Here is a 23,915-nt window from a genome sequence, read left to right on the forward strand (position 1 = left end):
TATGAGATTTCTTCTCCCTCATATGAAAATGTTGACACGAATCCTAGAGGACTGACACAGTTTTCACAGTATTTCAATAAGCAACTGAACTGAGGAGAGCACAGATCATAAAATAGTAGGGCTGAAAGTCTTTAACGGTCATCTTGTCTAAAACCCTCATTTTAGGGGTAGATTAAGGGAGGTAAAAATGATTTAAGGTTTGAATTATCAGCGAGCTGTTTAATTTTTCAAAAGTTCAAACTGCAGAATTCATCCTAAAGTGTGCACGCTTCAGACAAATGCCTTAATCAAGAACGAAACGGTTGGTCTTGTTTATTTCCTGAAAAACTTGGTAAAATCCTTATTTGTATGGGAGATGAACGGAAGTTATATTTAGATTCCTCTTCCAATCCTACCCCAAAACTTCTCTGAATTAGAAAGGACAAACGTACCTGGACACGACTATGAAGCTTAGTGCATTCATCGGTGAGGACTTGAAGTTGGAGCCGGCACTGTGCCGACTCTAACTCGGCCTGCTTCCTTAGCATCTGCTCCTTTAGTAAGGAACTAGAAATAGAAGCCAACAACAGGTGGAGATTAGGAAGGCTGCAGAAGACTTCCCATCAAGACATCAGATGAAGTTCATGCTGTGATACACATGCTCTGCTGTAAATATGTTGAGATGGTGAATAAAATATAAAAGAAAAATCTCTTACATCCAGAAACACTACAGAAAAGTAGCACATGGTGCTGAACTCATGAATCACTGGGGTTCAGTGTTAAGGCAGGCACTGAGGACCAGGAGTGTGGCTCTTACTAAGGAATGAGACTTAAAAGGTTTCCCTGGTCTCAGGAGACCTATTTAGAAAAATATTGCTACGACTGATGGCAGAGTAATTAGTGTTTGTGTTCTTTTCTAGGATTTTTATGGTTTTAGGTCTCAAATTTAGGTCCTCAATCCATTTTGAACTTATTCTTGTGTATGGTGTAAGAAAGTGGTATAGTTTTGGGGTGCCTGGGTGGCTTAGCTGGTTAAGTGTCTGACTTCGGTTCAGGTCATGATCTCAAGGTTCACGGGTTCGAGCCCAGCATCAGCTCTGTGCTGACAGCTCAGAGCCTGGAGCTTGTTTTGGATTCTGTGTCTCCCCCTGTCTCTGGACCTCCCCAGCTCATGCTCTGTCTCTGTTCCTTTCAAAAATAAACATTAAAAAAAAGAAGTGGTATAATTTTATTCTTTTGCATGTAGAAGAAACTGTCTTTTTCTCATTGCATATTTTTTCCTGCTTTCTTAAAAATTCACTGGCCATATAATTGTGGGTTCATTTCTGGGCTTTCTAGTGTTCTATGTGCCTATTTTTGTGCCAGTACCATACAGTTTTGACTACATCTTTGTAATATAACTTGAAGTCTGAACTGTGATGCCTTCAGGTGTGTTTTTCTTTTTCAAAATTGCTTTGGTTATTTGAGGTCTTTTATCATTCCATACAAATTTTAGAATTATTTGTTCTAGTTCTGTGAAAAATGCCGTTGGTACTTTGATAGGAACAGCATTAAATGTGTATACTGCTTTGGGTAGTACAGACATTTTATTTATTTATTTATTTATTTTTAAAGGAGCACTGTATTTTTTTTTTTTTTAATGTTTTTATTTATTTTCTGGGGAGAGAGAGACAGCATGAGCAGGGGAGGGTCAGAGAGAGAGGGAGTCACAGACTCTGAAACAGGCTCCAGGCTCTGAGCTGGCAGTCAGCACAGAGCCTGACGCGGGGCTCGAACCCACGAACCGCGAGATCATGACCTAAGTGAAAGTCGGACGCTTAACCGACTAAGCCACCCAGGCGCCCCTAATACAGACATTTTAACAATATTTGTTCTTCCAATCCATGAACATGGAATGTCTTCCATTTCTTTGTGTCATCCTAAACTTCTTTCATCAATGTTTTACAGTTTTCGGAGTACAGATCTTTCACCTCTTAAGTTTATTCTTAGGTGTTTGGGGTTTTTTGGTGCAATTAAAAATGGAACTGTTTTCTTAATTTCTTCTGCTGCTTCATCATTAGTATATAGAAATGCAGGGGTGCCTGGGTGGCTCAGTCAGTTAAGTGTCCGACTTCGGCTCAGGTCATGATCTCATGGATCGTGGGTTCGAGCACTGTGTTAAGGCTCTGTGCTGACAGCTAGCTCAGAGCCTGGAGCCTGCTTCAGATTCTGTATCTCCCTCTCTCTGACCCTCCCCTGCTCAGGCTGTCTCCCTCTCTCTCTCAGAAGTAAATAAAATATTAAAAAAAAAAAAAAAGAAATGCAACAATTTCTGTACACTGATTTTTCATCCTGCAAATTGACTGAATTCATTTATCAGTTCTAGTAGTTTTTGGCAGCCTTTGGGTTCTCTACATATACTATCATGTCATCAGCAAATAGTGAAAATTTTACTTCTTCCTTACCAATTTAGATGCCTTTTATTTTTTAATTTTATTTCTCTTGTCTGATTGCTGTGGTGAAAGTGGACATCTTGTTCCTGACCTTAGGGGAAAAGCTCTCAATTTTTAAGGATGATGGGTTTTTCATATAGGGCCTTTACTGTGTTGAGGTATGTTCCCTCTAAACCTAGTTTGCTGAGTGTTGTTACCATGAATAGATGTTGTACTTTGTCAAATGCTTTTTCTGCATTTACTGAAATGACTGTATGTTTTTTATCCTTTCTCCTATTGAGATGGTATATCACACTGGTTAATTTGCAAATAATGGATCATGTTTGTATCCCAAGAATAAATTCCACTTGATCATGTGAAAAAAAATTTTTTTAATGTATTGTTGGCTCTGGTTTGCTAATACCCTGTTGAGGATTTCTGTAGTATGTTCATCAGAGATATTAGCTTGTAATTCTCTTTTTTGGGGGGGGTAGTGTCTTTATCTGGTTTTGGTGTCAGGGAGGCACTTGCCTCATAGAATGAATTTGGAAGACTTCCTTCCTCTTCTATTTTTTTTTTGGGGGGGAAAAGTTTGAGAAGTTAGGTATTCTTTAAACGTTTAGTAGATTTCACCTGTAACTGGTCCTGCATTTTTGTTTGTTGGGAGTTTTTCTGAGTAATCAGCCAAGTTTTAAATCATTAACAGCCATACCTACAAAGTTAGCTTTTTTAACAAAGTTGCCCCCTCCACACAGCTACCATATAAAAATGCTAAGTACTTATTAAACCAAATAAGAAAAAATAAGGAAGAAAATTAAAACACCTGTAATTCCACTACTCAGTGACTACCAACAGTATTTTTCCACTTCACAAAAATATAATCACCATAACGTACTTTCACATGACAAAATTTATGTGCACTTTAACATCAGTTTATCTTATTTTATTTTTTAGACAGAGAGTGACAGAGTGTGAGCGGGGGAGGGGCAGAGAGAGAAGGAGACACAGACTCTGAAGCAGGCCCCAGGCTTTGAGCTGTCAGCACAGAGCCCGATGCAGGGCTTGAACTTGCGAACTGTGAGATCATGACCTGAGCCAAAGTCGGATGCTTAACCAACTGAGCCACCCAGGCACCCCACTTTATCATCAGTTTAAATAAATGTGTAGAATTTTATCATATGAATATGCCAGAGTTTACTCAACCAGATAACTTCTCTCAGTTTGAATTATTAACAATGCTTAAATTTTTAATGCTTATTTTTGAGAGAGAGAGAGAGAGAGAGAGAGAGAGAGAGAGAGGGAGAGAGAATGAGTGAGGGAAGGGTCAGAGAGAGGGAGACACAGAATCTGACACAGGCTCCAGGCTCTGAGCCTACCATACAGCCTGACAGGGAACTCGAACCCACCGACCATGAGATCATGACCTGAGCCAAAGTCAGATGCTTAACCAACCAAGCCACCCAGGTGCCCTTGGATTATTAACTATGCTTAAATGAAAAGTCTCATTAAATAAATCTTTGTTTCTTTAGAATGTCTGAAGTACATTTACTTTTAAAGGCTTTTAGGGCATAGTGCCAAAGGTCTCTGAATAGTTGTGTTGGTGTACATTCTCACCAGCACTGTTGTGAGAAAACCCATGTCCCAACACTCTTTCAGTGGGGGTATTTTTATTTTTTAATTTTTTTTTATTTATTTCTAGGAGAGAGAGAGACAGCGTGAGCAGGGGAGGGTCAGAGAGAGAGGGAGACACAGACTCTGAAACAGGCTCCAGGCTCTGAGCTGGCAGTCAGCACAGAGCCCGACGCGGGGCTCGAACCCACGAACCGCGAGATCATGACCTAAGCGAAAGCCGGACGCTCAACCGACTAAGCCACCCAGGCGCCACATTGGGGGTATTTTTTTAATGTTCTTAAAGTTTATTTTAAGTAGTGTTATCAGCAATTGTTCTTGGGGTTCCAAAATCCTAATAATTTCTTGCATTGCACTGCATGTGCAAAGCTTCACTTAGGAAACTTCCATCGAGAGTGCTGCTGTAGGAGGGCTTTAGGAACATGAACAGCAAAAAACGGCAACACTTAAGCCATGGGGCAGATCCTCTTTTTTTTGTTATTGTTTGGTTTAAAGTATTATTAAGCTATTCTAGGGAAGAAGAGATTAAGATTTGGAGCATGTTCCAAGTAGTCATGAATTATATACAAAAAGTAAAATGAGTTGGCCACAGCAACTTTTTCCTCAACACATCTCTGGAGGCAAGGGAAACAAAAGCAAAAATGAATTATTGGGACATCATCAGAATAAAAAGCTTCTGCACAGCAAAGAAAACAATCAACAAAACTAAAAGGCAACCGATAGAATGGGAGAAGATGTTTGCAAATGACATATCAGATAAAGGGTTGGTATCCAAAGGCTATAAGGAACTTACCAAACTCCACACCCAAGAAAACAATAATCCAGTGAAGAAACGGGCAAAAGACATGAACAGACACTTCTCCAAAGAAGACATCCAGGTGGCCAACCGACACATGAAAAAATGCTCAACATCACTCACCATCCTGGAAATACAAATCAAAACCACAACTAGATACCACCTCACACCTGTCAGGATGGCTACCACTCACAACTCTGCCAACAACAGATGTTGGCGAGGATGTGGAGAAAGAGGATCTCTTTAGCGCTGCTGGTGGGAATGCAAACTGGTGCAGCCACTCTGGAAAACAGTATAGAGGTTCCTCAAAAAATTAAAAATGGAACTACCCTACGACCCAGCAACTGCACTACTAGGTATTTATCCAAGGGATATTAAGTATGCTATTATGAAGGGGCACATGCACCCCAATGTTGACAGCACAACTATCAACAATAGCCAAAGTATGGAAAGAGTTTAAATGTCCACTGATGGATGAATGGATAAAGATGTGGTATATATATACAATGGAGTATTACTCGGCAACCAAAAAGAATGAAATCTTGCCATTTGCAACTACATGGATGGAACTGGAAGATTTTATGCTAAGTGAAATTAGTCAGATAAAGACAAATATCATATGACTTCACTCATATGAGGATTTTAAGATTCAAAACAGATAAACATAAGGGAAGGGAAGCAAAAATAACATAAAAACAGGGAGGGGGACAAAACATAAGAGACTCTTAAATATGGAGAATAAACAGAGGGTTACTGGAGAGGCTGTTGGGGGGGGATGGGCTTAATGGGTAAGGGGCATTAAGGAATCCACTCCCGAAATCACTGTTGCTCTATATGCTAACTTGGATATAAACTAAACAATAAATAGATTTTTTAAAAAAGGAATAAAGTCATTGGGGAGAAAGGTACATCATAGGGAATATACTCAATGGTACTGTAATATTATATGGTGACAGATGGTAACTACACTTGTGATGAGCATAGCATAACATTTGGAGTTATCAAACCACTATGTTGTACACCTGAAACTAATGTAACTGTGTGTCAACTATATTTCAATTAAAAAAAAGTCCAGTAAAGGGGCGCCTGGGTGGCTTAGTCGGTTAAGCGTCCGACTTTCGCTTAAGTCCAGTAAAAATAAATAAATAAAAAAAATAAAAATGAAGTCAGTGCACACGAAAGCAGTGGAGGAAGGCAGATTGCTGACCCTCAATTCAGCCATGCCTGAATTAGACTTCAGTGGGTTTCTCAGTGATAATGTTGGTTTTCATTTTTAGTTTGCCAGCTAAAGTTCCTCTCCTGTAATCTAAGGAGTACTGACCAATAATATTTCATCACCAGGTATTTCATAAATACCTGGTAGTGCCATTGCTGGGTCATAGGGTAGTTCCATTTTTAATTTTTTGAGGAACCTCTATACTGTTTTCCAGAGTGGCTGCACCAGTTTGCATTCCACCAGCAGCGCTAAAGGGATACTCTTTCTCCACATCCTCGCCAACATCTGTTGTTGGCGGAGTTGTGAGTGGTAGCCATCCTGACAAGTGTGAGGTGGTATCTCGTTGTGGTTTTGATTTGTATTTCCGGGATAGTGAGTGATGTTGAGCATTTTTTCATGTGTCGGTTGGCCACCTGGATGTCTTCTTTGGAGAAGTGTCTGTTCATGTCTTTTGCCCATTTCTTCACTGGATTATTTGGTTTTTTTGGGGTGTGGAGTTTGCTAAGATCTTTATAGATTTTGAATACCAACCCTTTATCTGATATGTCATTTGCAAACATCTTCTTCCATTCTATCGGTTGCCTTTTAGTTTCGTTGATTGTTTCCTTTCCTGTGCAGAAGCTTTTTATTTTAATGAGGTCACAATAGTTCATTTTTGGACTTGATTTTATTTTTATTTTTATTTTTTTTTAAATTTTTTTTTTAATGTTTTTTTATTTATTTTAGGAGAGAGAGAGAGACAGCGTGAGCAGGGGAGGGTCAGAGAGAGAGGGAGTCACAGGCTGAAACAGGCTCCAGGCTCTGAGCTGGCAGTCAGCACAGAGCCCAATGCGGGGCTCGAACCCACGAACTGCGAGATCATGACCTAAGCGAAAGTCGGACGCTTAACCGACTAAGCCACCCAGGCGCCCCTGGACTTTATTTTTAGATAGGCTCCCCCTTTCCTATGGTTGAGAAAGTACATTCAATGAACCTGGGGTCTACATTCACCAAGCTAGCTGAAGTCACAATTAATTGTTACTCTGAAAGTCTGAAAGCTTATTAAAAAAAAAAGTTCATTTATTTGAGAGGAGGGGGGGAAAGGGAGAGAGAGAAAGAAAGAGAGAAAGACTCCAAAGCAGGCTCCAGGCTCTGAACTGTCAGCACAGAGCCTGATGTGAGGCTCAAACCCATGAAGTGCGAGATTATGATCGGAGACAAAGTCAGACACTTAACTGAATGAGCCACCCTGGTGCCCCTCCAAAACCTCATTTTTAATACTGTGTGGAGAGCACAACACATAGACCTCCCTAGAAGGTATTAGACATGTATTATAAAGCACAATGTGAGACAGACTGCCAGTGATCCCCAGTACAATGCAAGTAAAGCCTTAGAACCTCATTAAGAGCGACTCATACCTCCTTTTTCAGATTTGCCAGGTAGTCCGATTCTTGTCACCTACCTTTTCATTTGCTCATGTTCATTAGTGTCCAGAGCTCTCAGGTTTCGGGCATAAAGAACCACGATATCACTGTGCTTGGCTTTCTTGTTGCACTAAAGAGCCCAACAACACAAAGTTAGTGGTTCTAGGAATCCTGACCTAACATGCTGAGTGTGCACACGCACATCCTTATCTATGGTTCTTACCTGCGGACATTTTCGTGCCTGTCCCTTGAGCCACTTAGAAATGCACTTGTACCCAAAGAGGTGCCCACAGCGTAACGCTGAGAGTCGGTGATCCCCAGCACTTGTCCAATATTCCAAACATATTGTGCAAGTGTCCCCTTCTTCATCATCCATAGACACAGAAGACAGAAGAGGATTGGTCTTCTGGGGAGACTGGATGGAAACCAGAATACATTCAAGTTAGAGAGAATGAAAATCAGTCTTGAAGACAATGTGCAACTCTATTACATCAACAACACCATCAACACCACCACACAAAAGCAATTCAAATCCAAATGAAAACACTGTAGCAAAGCTGCAACAGCTATGAATCATTTGTCATTCTTGGTAAAACCCAATCTGGACAAATATTTCAGAACAAGCCAGGAAACTACTATCACCCTTTGATCTTAGGAAATTGTTGGATATTTTTTTTCATTCAAATGAAGAAAAGGAGCCATCTTTACAAAGATATAAAACAAAACAAACCCAACAGTTATCTGGATTTTGAGAGAGAGAGAGAGATAGAGACGGTGTGCATGTGATTGGAGGATGGGCAGAGAGAATCTCAAGCAGGCTCCATGACATCAGCGTAGAGCCTGATGTGGAGCTCAATCCCACAAGCCATGAAGTCTGGATCAAGAGTTGCGCGCTTAACCGACTGAGCCACCCAGGCACCCTTATGTATCTTTCCTTTGACAAAGCAATCTCTGCTAGAAGTATATCCCACAAATAGTCACAAATAAATACTTGCAAGACAACTGTACAAAGCATGAACTTGTACCAGGAAAGAAAGATGGAAGGAAGGAAACAAAGAAAAAAGCGAGCAAGAGAAAGAAGAACTTTAGTGTACACGACAAAAGAAGAGTTAACCAAAAATTTATTTACAGATGGAACACTATGCAGTGATTCATAAGAATGAGAGTCAACTTTATGTACTGATAAAAGGTCTAACATGATCCCTTTGTGTAAATTTAAAAATGGAACATTTATGTCACAGATAAATTTAAATGTAAATAAATTTTTTCTAGAAGAAAAAAAACATGGACACCATAAACATGCAAACAAGTAGGTCAAGGATGTTTGGAGATTGGCTGCGTCCACAACGGATGTAAATAACTCTTGTATTAAGGACTATGATGTGTTATATTTAAAAATCAAAACTGTTTATCACATAGCAATCATATTCTGCCAGATATTTCATAAACTGCATTCATATCCATTATTTTAATCAAAACGTAACCTTGTTAGGTAGGCAGGACAAGTTATCCTCACATCTACCCCTGCTTTGTAAAAATTTTATTATTTTTTTAATGTTTATTTTTGAGAGAGAGACAGAGAGAGCATGGGGGGGGCAGAGAGAGAGAGCATGGGGGGGGGCAGAGAGAGAGGGAGACACAAAATTTGAAGCAGGCTCCAGGCTTTGAGCTGTCAGTGCAGAGCCTGACACATGGCTTGAGCTGTGAGATCATGACCTCAGCCCGAGAAGGACGCCTAACGCTGAGCCACCCAGGTGCCCCTACCCCTGCTTTTTTAAACCTATGAGGAAGCAGCCACATAGTAAGTGGACTGGACCCACACCCTGACCTCCGGCCTACAAAGGCTGCAAACTTTCCACTTTAGCCTGCAGCCTCTTCTTTAAATGCAAATCACCAATTCACTTAAAAGATTGTTCACCTTACCTGTTTGGGGAGGGTCTCTCTTTCTTGGATACTTGTAACTTCTTGTTCCACTGAGGTACCTCCTACTTGCTCTGTCAAGTCATTTCCAGAAATGATAAGGTTAGTAATGCACAAAAGAAGACAGAAGTCAGGAATGAGAGGCTAGCAGCAGAGCCTAGCTCACCACAGCTTTCCTTTTCTAATTAGTAGTATTGCTGTAAGTTTCCTATTGTAACAGTGAATTTATTTTTTAACTTATTTTAGATATTTTCAAATATGCATAAAACTAGACCGAACAGTATAATTAACACATAAGTATTCATCACCCAATTTCAAATAAAATCGATCTTGTTGCCAATCTTTTTCCAACTAAACCCCCTATCCCCATTATTTTCTTTTACAACGCTTAATAACAAACTCTAAAATGTCATTTCACTTCTAAAAGCTTTTGTAATACTAATAGATAAAGATTTCTTTTTACATAAACACTATCATTAACATACCTAACAAAAGTAACAATAATCTCTTAATACTATCTAATACACAGTTCATATTCAAAATTTCTCAGTTGTTTTCAAGTTGCTCATTACAGTACATTTACCGTTGTCAGCAAATCTAAACAAAGCCTCTACAACGAGTCTGTCACATCTGTGAATATTTTTTCACTCTAACAATTCTCCTTGAATCATTTTTATCCCTTCCCTGTCACCAATTTATTGGAAGATACCTGGTCATTTGTCTTCTGAAATACGCTACATCCCCGATTTGACTGCTTCCTTGTAGAACTGCTTAACTGGCTGCTCTATTGCCTATATTTCCTATAAACTGGCAGTTACATCTAGGGGCTTCAGTGGGTTCAATTTTGTTTTCCAGCAAGAAGAGAGGCAGCAAGAATACTTCAATGGTTGTGTGTTTTTAAAAAAATTTTTAACATTTATTCATTTTTGAGAGACAAAGACAGAGCGCAAGCAGGGGAGGGGCAGAGGAAGGAGACATGGAATCCAAAACAGGCTCCAGGCTCCGAGCTGTCAGCCCAGAGCCCGATGTGGGGCTTGAACCTACGAGCTGTGAAATCATGACCTGAGCCTAAGTTGAACGCTCAACTAACCGAGCCACCTTGGCGCCCCTTTGGTTGTGTGCTTCTGATCACAGTGTCAGGAGGGTCAGTTCAGGTGGTCTGAGCCCTAGTTTATCAGATTCCTTATCAACCTTTCAAATCCCCCATTAATGGTCAAGGAGGTGATTTTTAATTTTGAGTAATTTTTCTCTTTGAGGCTCAAATGACCCCGCCACAGGCCAGTGGGAGTCCCTTTAAACTGGCTCTTTTTAAAAACAGAACAAAAAACCCCACAAACTTTTATATGAATATAATGTACATAAGAAAAAATATATCCTAAGTATTCAGTTCAGTGAGTTCTCACAAACTGAACTATAAACCAGAACATCACCAACAAAACCCCAGGAGAGTCATTTACATCTTATGTCCTCCCTACTTCGGGGCGGCGGGGTTGGGGAAGATGATTTTCCTCCACCAAAGATAACCACCCTAAGAAATGCTAGCACCATATATTTTTTTGGCCTATTTTTATATATAAATGGCATTTCAGAGTTACTCACTTTTTTGCATCTACTGCATTATTCTACATTGTTTCTAAGATTCTCCCATACTAGTATGTGGAGTTGTGGTTCATTTATTTTCACTGCTGTGTTTTACTGTGTAAATACATAACATTTATCCACTCTGCTACTGATGGCCATTGAGTAGTTTTCAGTTTTCTGCCATTACAGACATTGCTGTTACATTCTTGTATGTTTCTGTTGAACACATATACTCCTTTCTTGGATTATATACCTAGAAGTGGAACTGCTGAGCCATGGGTTTTATATATGTAGATAAGTTTATAAAGATACCACCTAAATGCCTGTACCAGTTGACACTCCCACCAGCAGTGTTTAAGGGGTCTGGCTGCTTTAGATCTTTTTCAATACTTGATATTGTGTCAAATTTTGGCTGTAGTGGGTCACCACACTGGTATTCATTTGTATTTCCCTGATGACTAATGAAGCCTTTTAATGTATTTAGTGGTTATCCTCTTTTGGAAATACCTTTTCAAATCTTTTGCCCATTTCCCTATTAAGTTGTAGGAGTTCTTGAGAGATCCTAGAAATAAGCCCTTTTTCAAATATATGTATTATGGTTGTCTTCTCCAGTCACTGGGTTGCCATTTCAGTTTTCTAACGATGTCTGTTGAACATAAATTCTTAATTAAAATGCACCTCTTTTGTCTGTTATTTGAGAAATCTGGTCATTTGTCTTGTAAAATGTCTACATCCTGGATTTGACCAACTGCTTCCTCATATTAACTTTTATTTATAGTAAATTTACAGAGCTGTATGACCAACACTACAATCTAATTTTAAATCATTTCTATCATCTCCTAAAGATTCCTCATGCCAATTCAGAATCATTTCCCATCTGCACCGGCAGCCACAGGCAACCACTAATCTACTTTTTCTCCATAGATTTGCCTTTCCTAGACATTTTACATAAGTGGAATCATAATGTATCTATGCTGGCTCACTGTCATAAGCAAAAAAAACCTTTTTTTAATGTAATTTTATTGTATTGCCTCTAGACTTCAAAGTACTCCCTACTTCTGGTTCTTATCACTTATATATTATTCTAATAATAGAATAGTTTCTTTCTTTACACTAGGTCTCTGATCCACTTACTTCTTAATTTTATAGTGTGAGGAATGAATCCAGTTTTATTGTTTCCCAGTTAGCAATCCAGTTCTTACAATATTAAAAGTCTGTCTTCTCCCCACTGATTTGAGATATTCCCTAATACACTAGATTTTCATATACGTTTAGATCTTTTTTCTAGATGGTCCATTTGTAGGATGGAACACATTTTATTTTATTTACTGCCGGGAGCCACACCGGCCTCTCTGGATGGCAATCACAGCAAGGAAGTGACAATGTTTGCAGCTCCTGCCATGAGAAATGAAAACTAGTATCTCCTTCTGCTACTACTGGCTCATGTTGGATATAAGCCTGCTGGTATTGACCAGGCCTCATAATATTCCATATCAGACCCAGATTCTGAATACAGATGCCTCCTAAGGAAAAGCATATTCCTGCCTTTACAAAAGAGATTTTAGATGAAAGCTCTGTGGGTGAATGTCAAAAGGCTCTTCTTATGGGCCTTGCAGATCCGAGACTTAGGGGGTTAAGAACAAAAGAATTACAATTAAGCCTGGCCCTGAGACCAAGGGCCTATGCTGGGGTTAAGAGCAAAACATAGTTACCACATATATCTTTGCTAATTGGTGAAACATAACAGTCCCTTCCTCAAGGCCTACTTTCCACAAACACCCTCTCTTACATTGGCAGCTGGGATGAGGATAGATAACAGTAGCTAAAACATAACCCAGGGGCAAAAGACTGACCCATTCAGGGTCCCCATGTTAGTCTCCACAAACAAACCAATTCAGAAACATTCATCCTCTTGAGAGCCAGACAAAATACTCTTATCTATACACAATTTGACCTATATGTTATCCTATTTTTCACTAAGAACATTCTGTTATTTCCTCGGTTGGAATAATTCTACTATTGTTATCACAAAAGGCCTCCCATTGTAAGAAATTCGTTTCTCTGACTTCATCTTGTTGCTGAACCTTTAAATAAAGACACAAAAACACACAGGACAGAGATGTCTGCCTGGTGATCAGAAAGAATCTCGGGGCTCTCTCAGTCTCTCTCTCTCGCTGACACAGTCCATCCTTCAGGGACCCCTAGACCTGCCTCTGGCAATTTACTTTATTATTATTTTTAAAAATTTTTGAGACATAGAGACAGAGCTTGAGCGGGGTAAGGGCAGAGAGAGAGGGGGGACACAAAATCCAAAGCAGGCTCCAGGCTCTGAGCTGTCAGCAAAGAGCCCGACGTGGGGCTCAACCTCACAGACCACGAGATCATGACCTGAGCCGAAGTCGGCCACTTAACCAACTAAGCCACCCAGGCGCTCCTGAATGGAACACATTTTAGATTTAAATGGTTGCATGTGTAAGATATTATTTCCCTTTTTCTTCTACTTACTGTAAAACTGCACAACCTGGTGATTGTACCTAGAGTCTCAAGTAGATTCAGGGATCTTTTGGGCAGTAACAGTATTCCCTAAGTGCTATGGATATTTCTTTCTTTTTTGATTTTATTTTTAAGTAATCTCTACACACATCACGGGCTTGAACTTACAACCCTGAGACCGAGAGTCACAGGCTCCACTGACTGAGCCAGCCAGGCGCCCCCTATGGAGATTTCTGACTGCAAAACATCAAACTGCACATAAGGTCTGGTGGGGTCAACTTGCTACCTCCATTAAAAGGAATCCCATTAGCCTTTCAACCTAATGTTTTTAGGATCCACTGCAGCTCTTTGCCTAGATACATCATTCCATTAGAAGTCACAAAATTAAGACTTTTTCCTATCATTCCTACTCCAATATTAGCTGGAGTTTTTCCATTTAAAAAAACTTCCTTGGGGGTGGGTGGGAGGAATGAATAGGCAAAGAGAATTTTTAGGGCAGTAAGAGTACATTTGTTGAAACCCACAGAATGGAAAACTCCAAAGGTGAACCCTAAGGTAAAGCACGGACTCAGGGCAAACAGGCCATGATTAGACACAAGCACCCTGGCGAGTGGTGCTGACAGCAGGGGGGCTGTGTACGTGGGAGGACAGGAGTGTGTGGAAATCTCTCCACCTTCCTCTCAATTTTGTTGCAAACCTTATAGTTCTCTTAACAAAAAAAACAAAACAAAAACCTCCTTCATCAACCAATATTAGGTTTTCCTGAATACAGTTCACCCAGGGAAAACAGGATAAATGCATAATGCTTTATTTACCAGTTTCCAGAGTAATGAGCCAGGGCTCTAATAACCAGGATGCTTTTAAAAGTGTACATAAAAAAGCTTTTAAAATGAGCTTTTAAAAAAGTACAGAATTATGAATTTGGGATTTTTCAGAGATTTGATGTATTTCAACCTATATTTCAATCCATACTCCAAGAATACACCCATTATTCGTTTTGATGATCAAACTGTCCCATATGAGGCCACTTACGAGCCCTTTCAAGGTTGCTTCTATGCCTACTGCCGTGATGACTCTCTGAGAGATGGCTCCCTTGCCCTAGGCTCATCTTGTTTATTTCCTATCCCAGTCTTGGAAAGCCTTTTCTCCAAGAAGTCCTGGGTCCTTTTAGTGGGAAAAGACCATAATCTGGGGTATCAGAGGGTAAGCAGGACATATGCTCCAGGGGTCTCTTCCCACTACTACTAAATATAACTCTACTTGCACAATACATAGCACATTATAGTGTTAATGTTAAAAACTGGCAGACTAGATAGGATACTGAATTTACAAAGCTTTTCTCTTAAATAAAGAACCCTACTTTCTTCTAAGATGTCAAAGAAAATGGCAGAGAATATAAAATGCCATTAGAAAGTGACCAACTGAGTGGGTCACAAATCACATTAAATTTCAAGTCAGATCAAATCCTCTTAATGGAATTATGGCTAGTGAAAGCTCTGTACTGTATGAAGCAGGAATCTGCTGACATCTGGGGGCAAAAGGGAAAGTATCAAAGCACAAGTCTAGAGTTTCTAGCTTTCTGGGTGTTAGCCCTGTGAATCCAAAACTGAGTAACATACCCACCTTCTATAACCACAGCTCTAGGTTCCTCTGCCTGGACAACCTCCTCATACTCTGTAGAGCTGTCAGAATCGGAACTACTGGAGACCTGCAAGGCCTCAGAGACAGGATTCCTGGTCTCTGAACCCTGAGAGGTGGTTGACAAATGAGGCTGCGTCCGGCTCACTTGAAAGTAAGCATCCAATGGTGCTCTAGACCTATGTAAGCAGAAAGACAAGAGAATTACAGTACAATGGACCATCATCACAAGAAAAATCCACAGTAATCTGAAGGTAAATCCTGGTCATTTCAACCCGTTTCTAGACCAATAAATATGCCTTTGAACACTGAAGCAGAAATAGCAGTTTTAGGCAGACGTTGGCTGGCCTGGATATTCTCTTTTCCACTCAATTATGACATTAGCCACACTTGAGATTGACTCTTGCTAAAAGCAAATTCTACTTTACTGCTCTTTGGCCCTGTGTCAATATCGTTTAAAGGACATAACTCAGCAATTTGTTGGTATTAGGGGTTGAAAGAAGAAAAAGGGCTCTGCTGATCAAAAATGGCCTCAAGGGCATTCTGCTCCTGCAACAGCACAGAACAAGGTTTTTTGGGGTAGAATGTGAAGTCCCGCTTCAGTCATCATGGTGTTACTGCTTATTTTAAAACATTATTTTTCTAAGTTTAAATAATGTCAGATTAAGGTTAAAAACATAGCATGATATCAAAATTAACTAGAGAAGAGGTGGGAGCAAAATTAACACTCTTTTCTGGCTGGCTGAGTTTTAACCATACCCATTCCTGTACTGGGTTTTGTTCACATCCAAGCTAATAAACCACACCCTACTTCTAGCACAGAATGACATTCAAAACTAAAAAAGGTGTTCCATACTTTAGAATTTACTACCTCTAGCTAATAATTACAAAGCATTACCGAAAGGTAATCTACTTTTAAGTTTTAATAACTGTCTTTATAACATTAAGATATATTAGTACCCAGAAACATTGTTGGAGATTGCTCACACAGAAAAAAAATGATTTCTTATAGTTTGGCTGCAATTTTGGCAAACTAGGGTGTTCTATTAAAAATGGAAGAATGGAACAAAATAAATATTATTTGGTATGTAATTCAACAGCTGGAAGATTTACCTTTGTAAAAAAAAAAATCTGAATAAATTGAAATGAGAAGTAGCAATTGTGAATCCTTTTTGACTCACAACTTAAAAGTGTACAGTTCAGGGTGCCTGGGCGGCTTAGTCGGTTAAGCGACCGACTTCAGTGCAGGATGTGAGGTCGCAGTTCGTGGGTTTCAGCCCTGCATGGGACTCTGCTGTCAGCACGGAGCCTGCTTCAGATCCTGTCTTTCTCTCTGTTCCTTCCCCACTTGTACTCTCAAAAAATACTTAAAGAAAGTGTACAATTCAGTGGTTTTCAGTGCAACCACAGGTTCTATAACCATCACCACTATCTTACTCTGAAATGTTTTTGTCATAAAAGGAACCCAGTACCTATATAACCAGTCTTTCCTTCCTCTCCCCTTTCTACAACCTCTAGCAACCACTAATTTAACTTCGGTTTCTGTGGACTTGCCTATTCTGGACATTTCATATGGATACAATCATAATATATATGGCCTTTTGGGTCTAGTCTCTTTCATAACTTCATGATATATGCAAGAACCATGTCACCTGTGAATATAGTTTGATTTCATCTTTTCTAATTGGAATGGCTTTTATTTCTTTTTCTTGTCTAATTGCTCTGGCGAGAACCTCCAATACGGTAGCGAACAGAACTGGTAAAAACTCTTGTTCCTGATCTTAGGTAAATTTTTAGTTAGTAAGTTAGTTGAGGGTTTTTGATCCATGGTCTTTATCAGGTTGAGGAAGTTCCCTCTAGTTTGTTGTTTCTTTTAATTACAAAAGGGTTTTGTCAAATGCTTCTTCTTCGTCTGAGATGTTCATAGTCCCCCCTTTATTGTATTAATATAGTATCTCATTGATGGTTTTTTTAAAATTTTTTTTAAATGATTTTTATTTATTTCTAGGAGAGAGAGAGAGAGAGAGAGAGAGCGTGAGCAGGGGAGGGTCAGAGAGAGAGGGAGTCACAGACTGAAACAGGCTCCAGGCTCTGAGCTGGCAGTCAGCACAGAGCCCGACGCGGGGCCCGAACCCACGAACCGCGAGATCATGACCTAAGCGAAAGTTGGACCCTTAACCGAGTAAGCCACCCAGGTACCCCTGACTGGTTTTTTTTTTTTTTTCTTTTTATTGAATCAGCCTTGCTTTCCTAGAACAAATCTTATTTGGTTTTAGTATATAATCCTTTTTATATGTTGTTGGATTCAGTTTGCTAGTATTTTATTGAGAAATATTTTATCTACATTCATCAATAACCGATAAATGATACTGGTCTATACTTTTCTTGTGAGGTCTTTAAATGATTTTGGTTTTGACATGCTATTGACCTCAAATAACCAGGAAGTATTCCTCCTACTTCCATTTTTTCGAAAAGTTTGTCAAGTATTGGTGTTAATTCTTTTATTTTTTTAACTGGGAAAATAATTTTATTTTCTTCAGGTGTATGGGCAGATGTTTAGTCTCAGAATGTTTGGAATTGCTTCTTGGTACCAGCAGCCTTGGTAACTTTGAGCACACTGAAGCACACAGACTTGCTCGATGGCTAGCAACTTGCCCACTCTGACAATGTTGCCAACCTAGACATCCCTGAAGCAGGGGGACAGGTGCACAGATGTGTTCTTGTGGCATCTTTCAAAGCAGTTGTACTTTCGAGAGGTAGTTTCGGTGGATGACAAAGGTTTTTTACGTCTTCATCTTGGTCACTATACCAGATGGAATCTGCCCTCGGATTGAGACCTTATCAGTAAAGGGGCAATTCTTGTCAATATAGGTGCCCTCAATGGCCTGCTTGGGCATCTGGAAGCCCCGACCACTACCACTATTTTTGTAGTATCACGGGGGCTTCTCCTTGCTGGTTTCTCCAAGTAAAACCCTCTTTTCTTTTTTTAAATGTTTATTTCGTGTGTGTGGGGTGAGGGGGAGGGGGAGGGAATCCTAAGCAGGCTCCACACTGTCACCACAAAGCCCAATGCAGGATTTAATTCCAAGAGCCATAAGATCATGACCTAAGCCAAAATCAAGTCAGAAGCTTAACTGACTGAGCCACCCAGGTACCCCTAGTAGAACCCTCTTCTTACTTTGAAAGATGGTTGGCTGCTTTCGATAGGCATGTTGGAATGTCTGTCATCTTCCCAGCCGCCCAAAAAAAAGGCAGGCCCCAAGGGTGTCTGAGTTTCCTCACTGACTGCCTATTTATTTCACCTTTAAACATTTGGTAGAATTCACCAGGGAAGCCATTTACTTCTGGGCTCTTCTGTGTGAGTTCTGTTTTAAAATTACAAATTCAGGGGCGCCTGGGTGGGTTAGTCGGTTAAGCGTCCGACTTTCGCTTAGGTCATGATCTCGTGGTTCGTGGGTTCGAGCCCTGCGTCGGGCTCTGTGCTGACTGCCAGCTCAGAGCGTGGAGCCAATTTCAGAGTCTGTATCTCCCTCTCTCTCTGACCCTCCCCTGCTCACGCTGTCTCTCTCCTAGAAATAAATTAAAAAATTTTTAAAAAAATAAAATTACTAATTCAATCTCTTTATTTGTTAACCATCTATTCAGATTTTCTTTTTCTTCTTGAAAGAATACTGATAAACATGTCTTCTTAGCAGTTTGTCAATTTCACCTAAGTTATCTAATTTTTTGGTATTAAACTGTTCACAGAGATGCCTGGGTGGCTGTCAGCTGAGCATCTGACTCTTGATTTCGGCTCAGGTCATGGTCCCAGGGTTGCAGGATTAAGCCCCACATGGGGCTCCATTCCAGGTAGGAGCCTATTTGGGATTCTGTCTCTCTTCTTTTGCCCCTGTCCCCTGCTCTCTAAAAAGCCAAAAACAAAACAAAAAAACCCAACCCACCCAAAACCAAACTGTTCACAGTATTCTCTTATAAAATTGCTTTCTTCTCTAAGACTGATAGTGATGTTCTTTCATTCCTGATTACTTTGGATCTTCTCTCTCTTTTAAAATTTTTTCAATGTTTTATTTATTTCTGAGAGAGAGAGAGAGAGAGAGAGAGAGCGTGAGCAGGGGAGGGTCAGAGAGAGAGGGAGACACAGAATTTGAAAAAGGCTCCAGGCTCTGAGCTAGTTGTCAGCACAGCACCCGGTGCAGGGCTGGAACCCATGAACTGTGAGATCATGACCTGAGCCAAAGTCAGACGCTTAACCTACTGAGCCACCCAGGTGCCCCAGCTCTCTCTTTATTTCTTGGTCAGTCTACCTATGAGTTTGTCAATTGTGTTGATTTTTCAGAAAAAAAAACAAAACAACAAAAAACCCAACTGTTGGATTACCTGGTTTTCTCTCTTGGTTTTCTATTTCAACGAAATCTATTTCATTCATTTCTGCTCTAATGGTCATTATTTCCTTCTTTCTGCTTGCTTGCTCTGAATTCTGGATTTTTAAATTTTGTTTGCTTTTCTTTTTCTAGTTCCTTAAGTTAGGTTGAGTACTTTATCCTTTTTTCGCACAGCATTTAACAACTATAAATTTCCCTCTAGGCACTGCTTTAGCTGCATCCTAAAAGTTTTGGTATGCTAGGTTTTTCTTTTCATTCATCTCTAAGTATCTCCTACTTTTTCCTGGGATTTCTTCTTTGAACTCTTGGTTACTTAGGAGTTGTGTAATTCCCACATACTTGTGAATTTCCCCAATTCTTTGTTACTGATGTCCAGTTTCAGTGTACTGGGGTCAGAGAACATACTTTGTATGATTTCAATCCTTTAAATTTTTGAGTTTTGTTTTATGCCCTAACATATGATCTATCCTGGAAAATGTTCCATATGCACTTGAGAAATAGGGATATTCTGCTGTTCAGTGGAACGTTCTATAGGTTCTATAGATTTCTATTAGGTCCAGTAGGGTTATAGTTTTCTGGCCCTTGTTGACGTTCTGTCTAGTTGTTATACTCATTATCAAAAGTAGGTACTGATATCTCCTACTATTAGCAGCGAATTGTCCATTTCTACCACCAATTACGACAGTTTTTGCTTCATGTATTGGGGGCACTGTTGCAGGTGCATATAGGTTTATAATTGTTATATTTTCTAGATGGATAGACCCTTTTATCATTATAAAATGTCATTCTTGACTCTTAATCTAAAAAAAATTGTTTTAAGTTTATTCACTGAGAGAGAGAGAATGTGAGTGCAAGTGGGCAGGGGCAGGGAGAAAAAGGGAGAAAGAGAATCCTAGCAGGTTCCACACCATGAGCCTGGAGACCAATGCAGGGCTCGAATGCACGAACCTTAAGATCTTGACCTGAGCTGAGGTCAGATACTTAACTGACTGAGCAACCCAGGCTCTCTGACTCTTATAACAGTCTTTGTCTTAAAATCTATGTCATCTGATATTAGTATATTAGCTCCTATTCTCTTATGGTTACTGTTTGCATGGCATATTTTATTCCATCCTTTTACTTTCAACCTATTAATATCTTTGAACCTAAATTGTCTTATAGACAGACAGTATACAGTTGGATTTAAAAAAAAAAAAAAAAATCAATGCTGCCAATCTGTGCCTTTTGATGTTTAATTCATTTGCATTTAAGGAAGCATTTATATCTACTGTTTTGCTGTTTTCTTTCTTTCTTTTCTTTTACGATTTCTTTTATTTTTAAGTAAACTCTACACCAAACATAGGGCTCAAACTTACAGCCCTGAGATCAAGAGTCACAGGCTGAGATTAAGAGGCACCCCTGTTATGTCTTTTTGTTCATATAGGAATGCCTATTCCAAATTCTCATAATAGAAAAGTTTAGAGGTGCCTGGCTGGCTAGTCAGTGAAATGGTGACTCTTGATCTTGGGGCTGTGGATTCGAGCCCTGTGTCAGGTGCAGAAATTACTTAAAAAAAAAAAAAAAAAATCTTGGGACACCTGAGTGGCTTAGTCTGATGAATATCTAACTCTTGATTTCAGCTCAGGTCATAATCTCAGGGTTCAAGAGTTTGATCCCTGCATTGGGCTCCATGCTGTCAGCGTGGAGTCTCTCTTTCCCTCTCTGCCCCTCCTCTGCTTGTATACACACACACTCTCTCAAAATAAATAACTTTTAAAAAACCCAAAAAAATGTTTTTAATATAAAAATCTTTTTTAAAAAAGGAAAGGTTTAAGTCTCCAGGGCTGCCTTCTTTTATATTAAATATTTTTAAGTGTACCATTTTAATCCTCTCATTTCTTTTACTACATTTTTTAAGAGTTATTTTCTTGGTGGTTGCCCTCAGGATTACCATTAACACCTTAATTTATAATGATCTAGTTCATACTGACATCAACTTTATTTCAATAGTATACAAAAGCTTTGTTCCTATATAGTCCCATTACCTCGCTATTTTTGCTGATGATTTTATGTCCATCAACACAGATTTATAGCTATTTATTTTTCTAAATCAGAAAGAATTATAAACAAAAAATACACGTGTCTCACCTATTATATTTACCTACATAGGTTATCTTTGCTAGTGGTCTTCGTTTTTTCATGTGGGTTCAATTTACTTAGATCTGATGTTCTTTAATTTTAGCCTGAACAACTCTCTTTATTAAATCTTCTGGCGCAGGTTTCCTCTGAGGAAATTCTATTTACACACACACACACACACACACACACACACACACACATTGTAACTAATTAATTTTAATGTAGGCTTCATGCCTAGCACAGAGCCCAATGCACAGCTTGAAATCACAACCCCAAGATCAAGACCTGACCTGAGATCGAGTCAGCTGTTTAACCAATGCAGTCACTAGGTGCCTGAAATTCTGCTGCTGTTGTTGTTTTTTAAAATCCTAGAATGTTTCATAGCGCTATCATTTTTGTGGGATAGTCCTACTTGATGTGGAATTCTTAGTTGAGTTTTTTTCCCTTTTAATATTCTGAACTGGAGATTTAACTACCTTGACTTCCACCATGATGATAAATCAGTCGTCAACCTTATTGAATCCTTTGTTCTTGATCAGTCAGTCCCTTCTTTCTTGCCGATTTCAAGATTCTCTCTTTTTCTTTGGCTTTAAAAGTCTGATTATGATCTACTAGGTGTGGACCTCCTTGAGTTTATTCTGGTTAGTTTGTTAAGCTTCTTGTAGATTAATGTTTTTCATCAAATTTGGCAAGTTTTTGTACATCTTCCAATATTTTTTCTGCCTCTTTCTCTTTCTCCTTGCCTGCAAGGACTACCATTATGCATATATTAGCATATTTGGTGTTTTACAGGTCTCTGAGGTTGTTCATTAGTCATTCTTTTTTCTTTCAGTAATGGACCAGATAACATCAATTCACCTATCTTCAATTTTGCTTCTTGACTTTTTTTTTTTAATGTTTTTATTTATTTCTGAGAGAGAGAAAGAGAGAGAGAGAGAGAGAGAGACAGTGTGAGCAGGGAAGGGTCAGAGAGAGAGGGAGACACAGAATCTGAAACAGGCTCCAGGCTCTGAGCTAGCCATCAGTATACAGCCCGACGTGGGGCTCAAACCCACGAACTGTGAGATCATGACCTGAGCTGAAGTCGGACACTTAACCGACTGAGCTATCAAGGTGCCCCTTGACTCTTCTTTTTATTTTTTTTTTAGTGTTTTATTTGAGACAGAGAGACAGCATGAGCAGGGGAGGGTCAGAGAGAGAGCGGGAGACACAATCCGAAACAGGCTCCAGGCTCTGAGCTAGCTGTCAGCACAGAGCCCGACGCGAGGCTGGAACCCAGGAACTGTGAGATCATGGCCTGAGCCAAAGGTGGACGCTTAACCGACTGAGCCACCCAGGTGCCCCGACTCTTCTCTTTTTGGACTGTTCAAACTTGCTGAGCCTTCTAATGACTTTTTTTCATTTATGGTACTTGTCAACTTAAACATTTCTGGTTTGTATCTTTCTATAACTTCAATCTCTTTAATGAAATTGTCTACTTGCTTTAGTTCTCTGAATAATAGTTAAAAAGTAGATTTAAAATCTGTCTGGTAAGTCCAACATCTTGGCTTCTTCACATACAGTTTCTGTTTTTTCTTTTTTTCTTATGTATGAGCCATATTTTCTTTTCCAGGTCTTATCATTTTTTCAGTTTATTATTTTGAGAGAGAGAGAGAGCAAGCAGGGTAGGGGCAGAGAGAGAGAATCCCAAGCAGGCTCCACAATGTCAGTGCAGAGCCTGAAGCAGGGCTCAAATCCACAAACCTTGAGATCATGACCTGAGCCGAAATCAAAAGTCGGATGCTTAACCGACTAAGCTTCTCAGGTAGTCTTTTCAAAAACTGGACATTTCAAATACTCTAATATGGTAACATGGGAAATCAGATTCTTCCCTTTGTCAGGGTTTGTTATTACTATCTCTTATAGTTGTTACTTTTTGTTTAGTACCTTTTCTGAAGAGATTCTATAATGTGCATTCTTTGTTGTATGTGGCTAAAAAGTCTATTTGGTTAACTTAGGGGTTAGTTTATGGCTAGATAGAGATTTGCTTAACCACCTGGAACCATTAAGTCTCCCAGTCTTTGCTGAGTGTGTGACTGTGTATGTATGTTGGGACACACCTTCAGTAATCAGCCGGGTAGGTGACAATTCTTCCTGCTTGTGCAGAGCCTCAAGGTCAGTAGGCATTGAGAAATTAGTGACTTCTTAGGTCTTTCCTGGCCATGGGCACAGCTGTACACAGCACTTGGCATATGTGTGGCCTTCTAGATTTCTAAGAGTATGTCAGAGCTTTTCAAAAACCACTATGAAGATCTCATTCCTTAACTTTTCTTTTAAGCTTTCTGGTTAGTTTAGTTTGCCCCAATGGTT

General features: G+C 39.6%; 1 protein-coding gene and 1 pseudogene across 1 annotated transcript in view; both read right to left on the reverse strand.

Annotated features, from left to right (window-relative positions):
• RFWD3 (ring finger and WD repeat domain 3) overlaps positions 1 to 23,915 on the reverse strand; it is a 44,009-nt gene that overhangs the window by 12,741 nt on the left and 7,353 nt on the right. The window contains exons 3-7 of the mRNA XM_077752808.1: positions 15,052 to 15,245; positions 9,358 to 9,428; positions 7,658 to 7,849; positions 7,473 to 7,564; positions 432 to 546 (exon numbers count right to left, since the gene is read on the reverse strand). Coding sequence (XP_077608934.1) covers positions 432 to 546; positions 7,473 to 7,564; positions 7,658 to 7,849; positions 9,358 to 9,428; positions 15,052 to 15,245 — 664 coding nt within the window. The remainder of the gene's footprint in view (positions 1 to 431; positions 547 to 7,472; positions 7,565 to 7,657; positions 7,850 to 9,357; positions 9,429 to 15,051; positions 15,246 to 23,915) is intronic.
• Positions 17,629 to 19,851, reverse strand: LOC144222323 (small ribosomal subunit protein uS17 pseudogene; annotated as a pseudogene).

Source organism: Crocuta crocuta, unplaced genomic scaffold (genome assembly GCF_008692635.1).
Source record: "Crocuta crocuta isolate KB4526 unplaced genomic scaffold, BGI_CrCroc_1.0 scaffold727, whole genome shotgun sequence".
NCBI classification, from domain to species: Eukaryota; Metazoa; Chordata; class Mammalia; order Carnivora; family Hyaenidae; genus Crocuta; species Crocuta crocuta.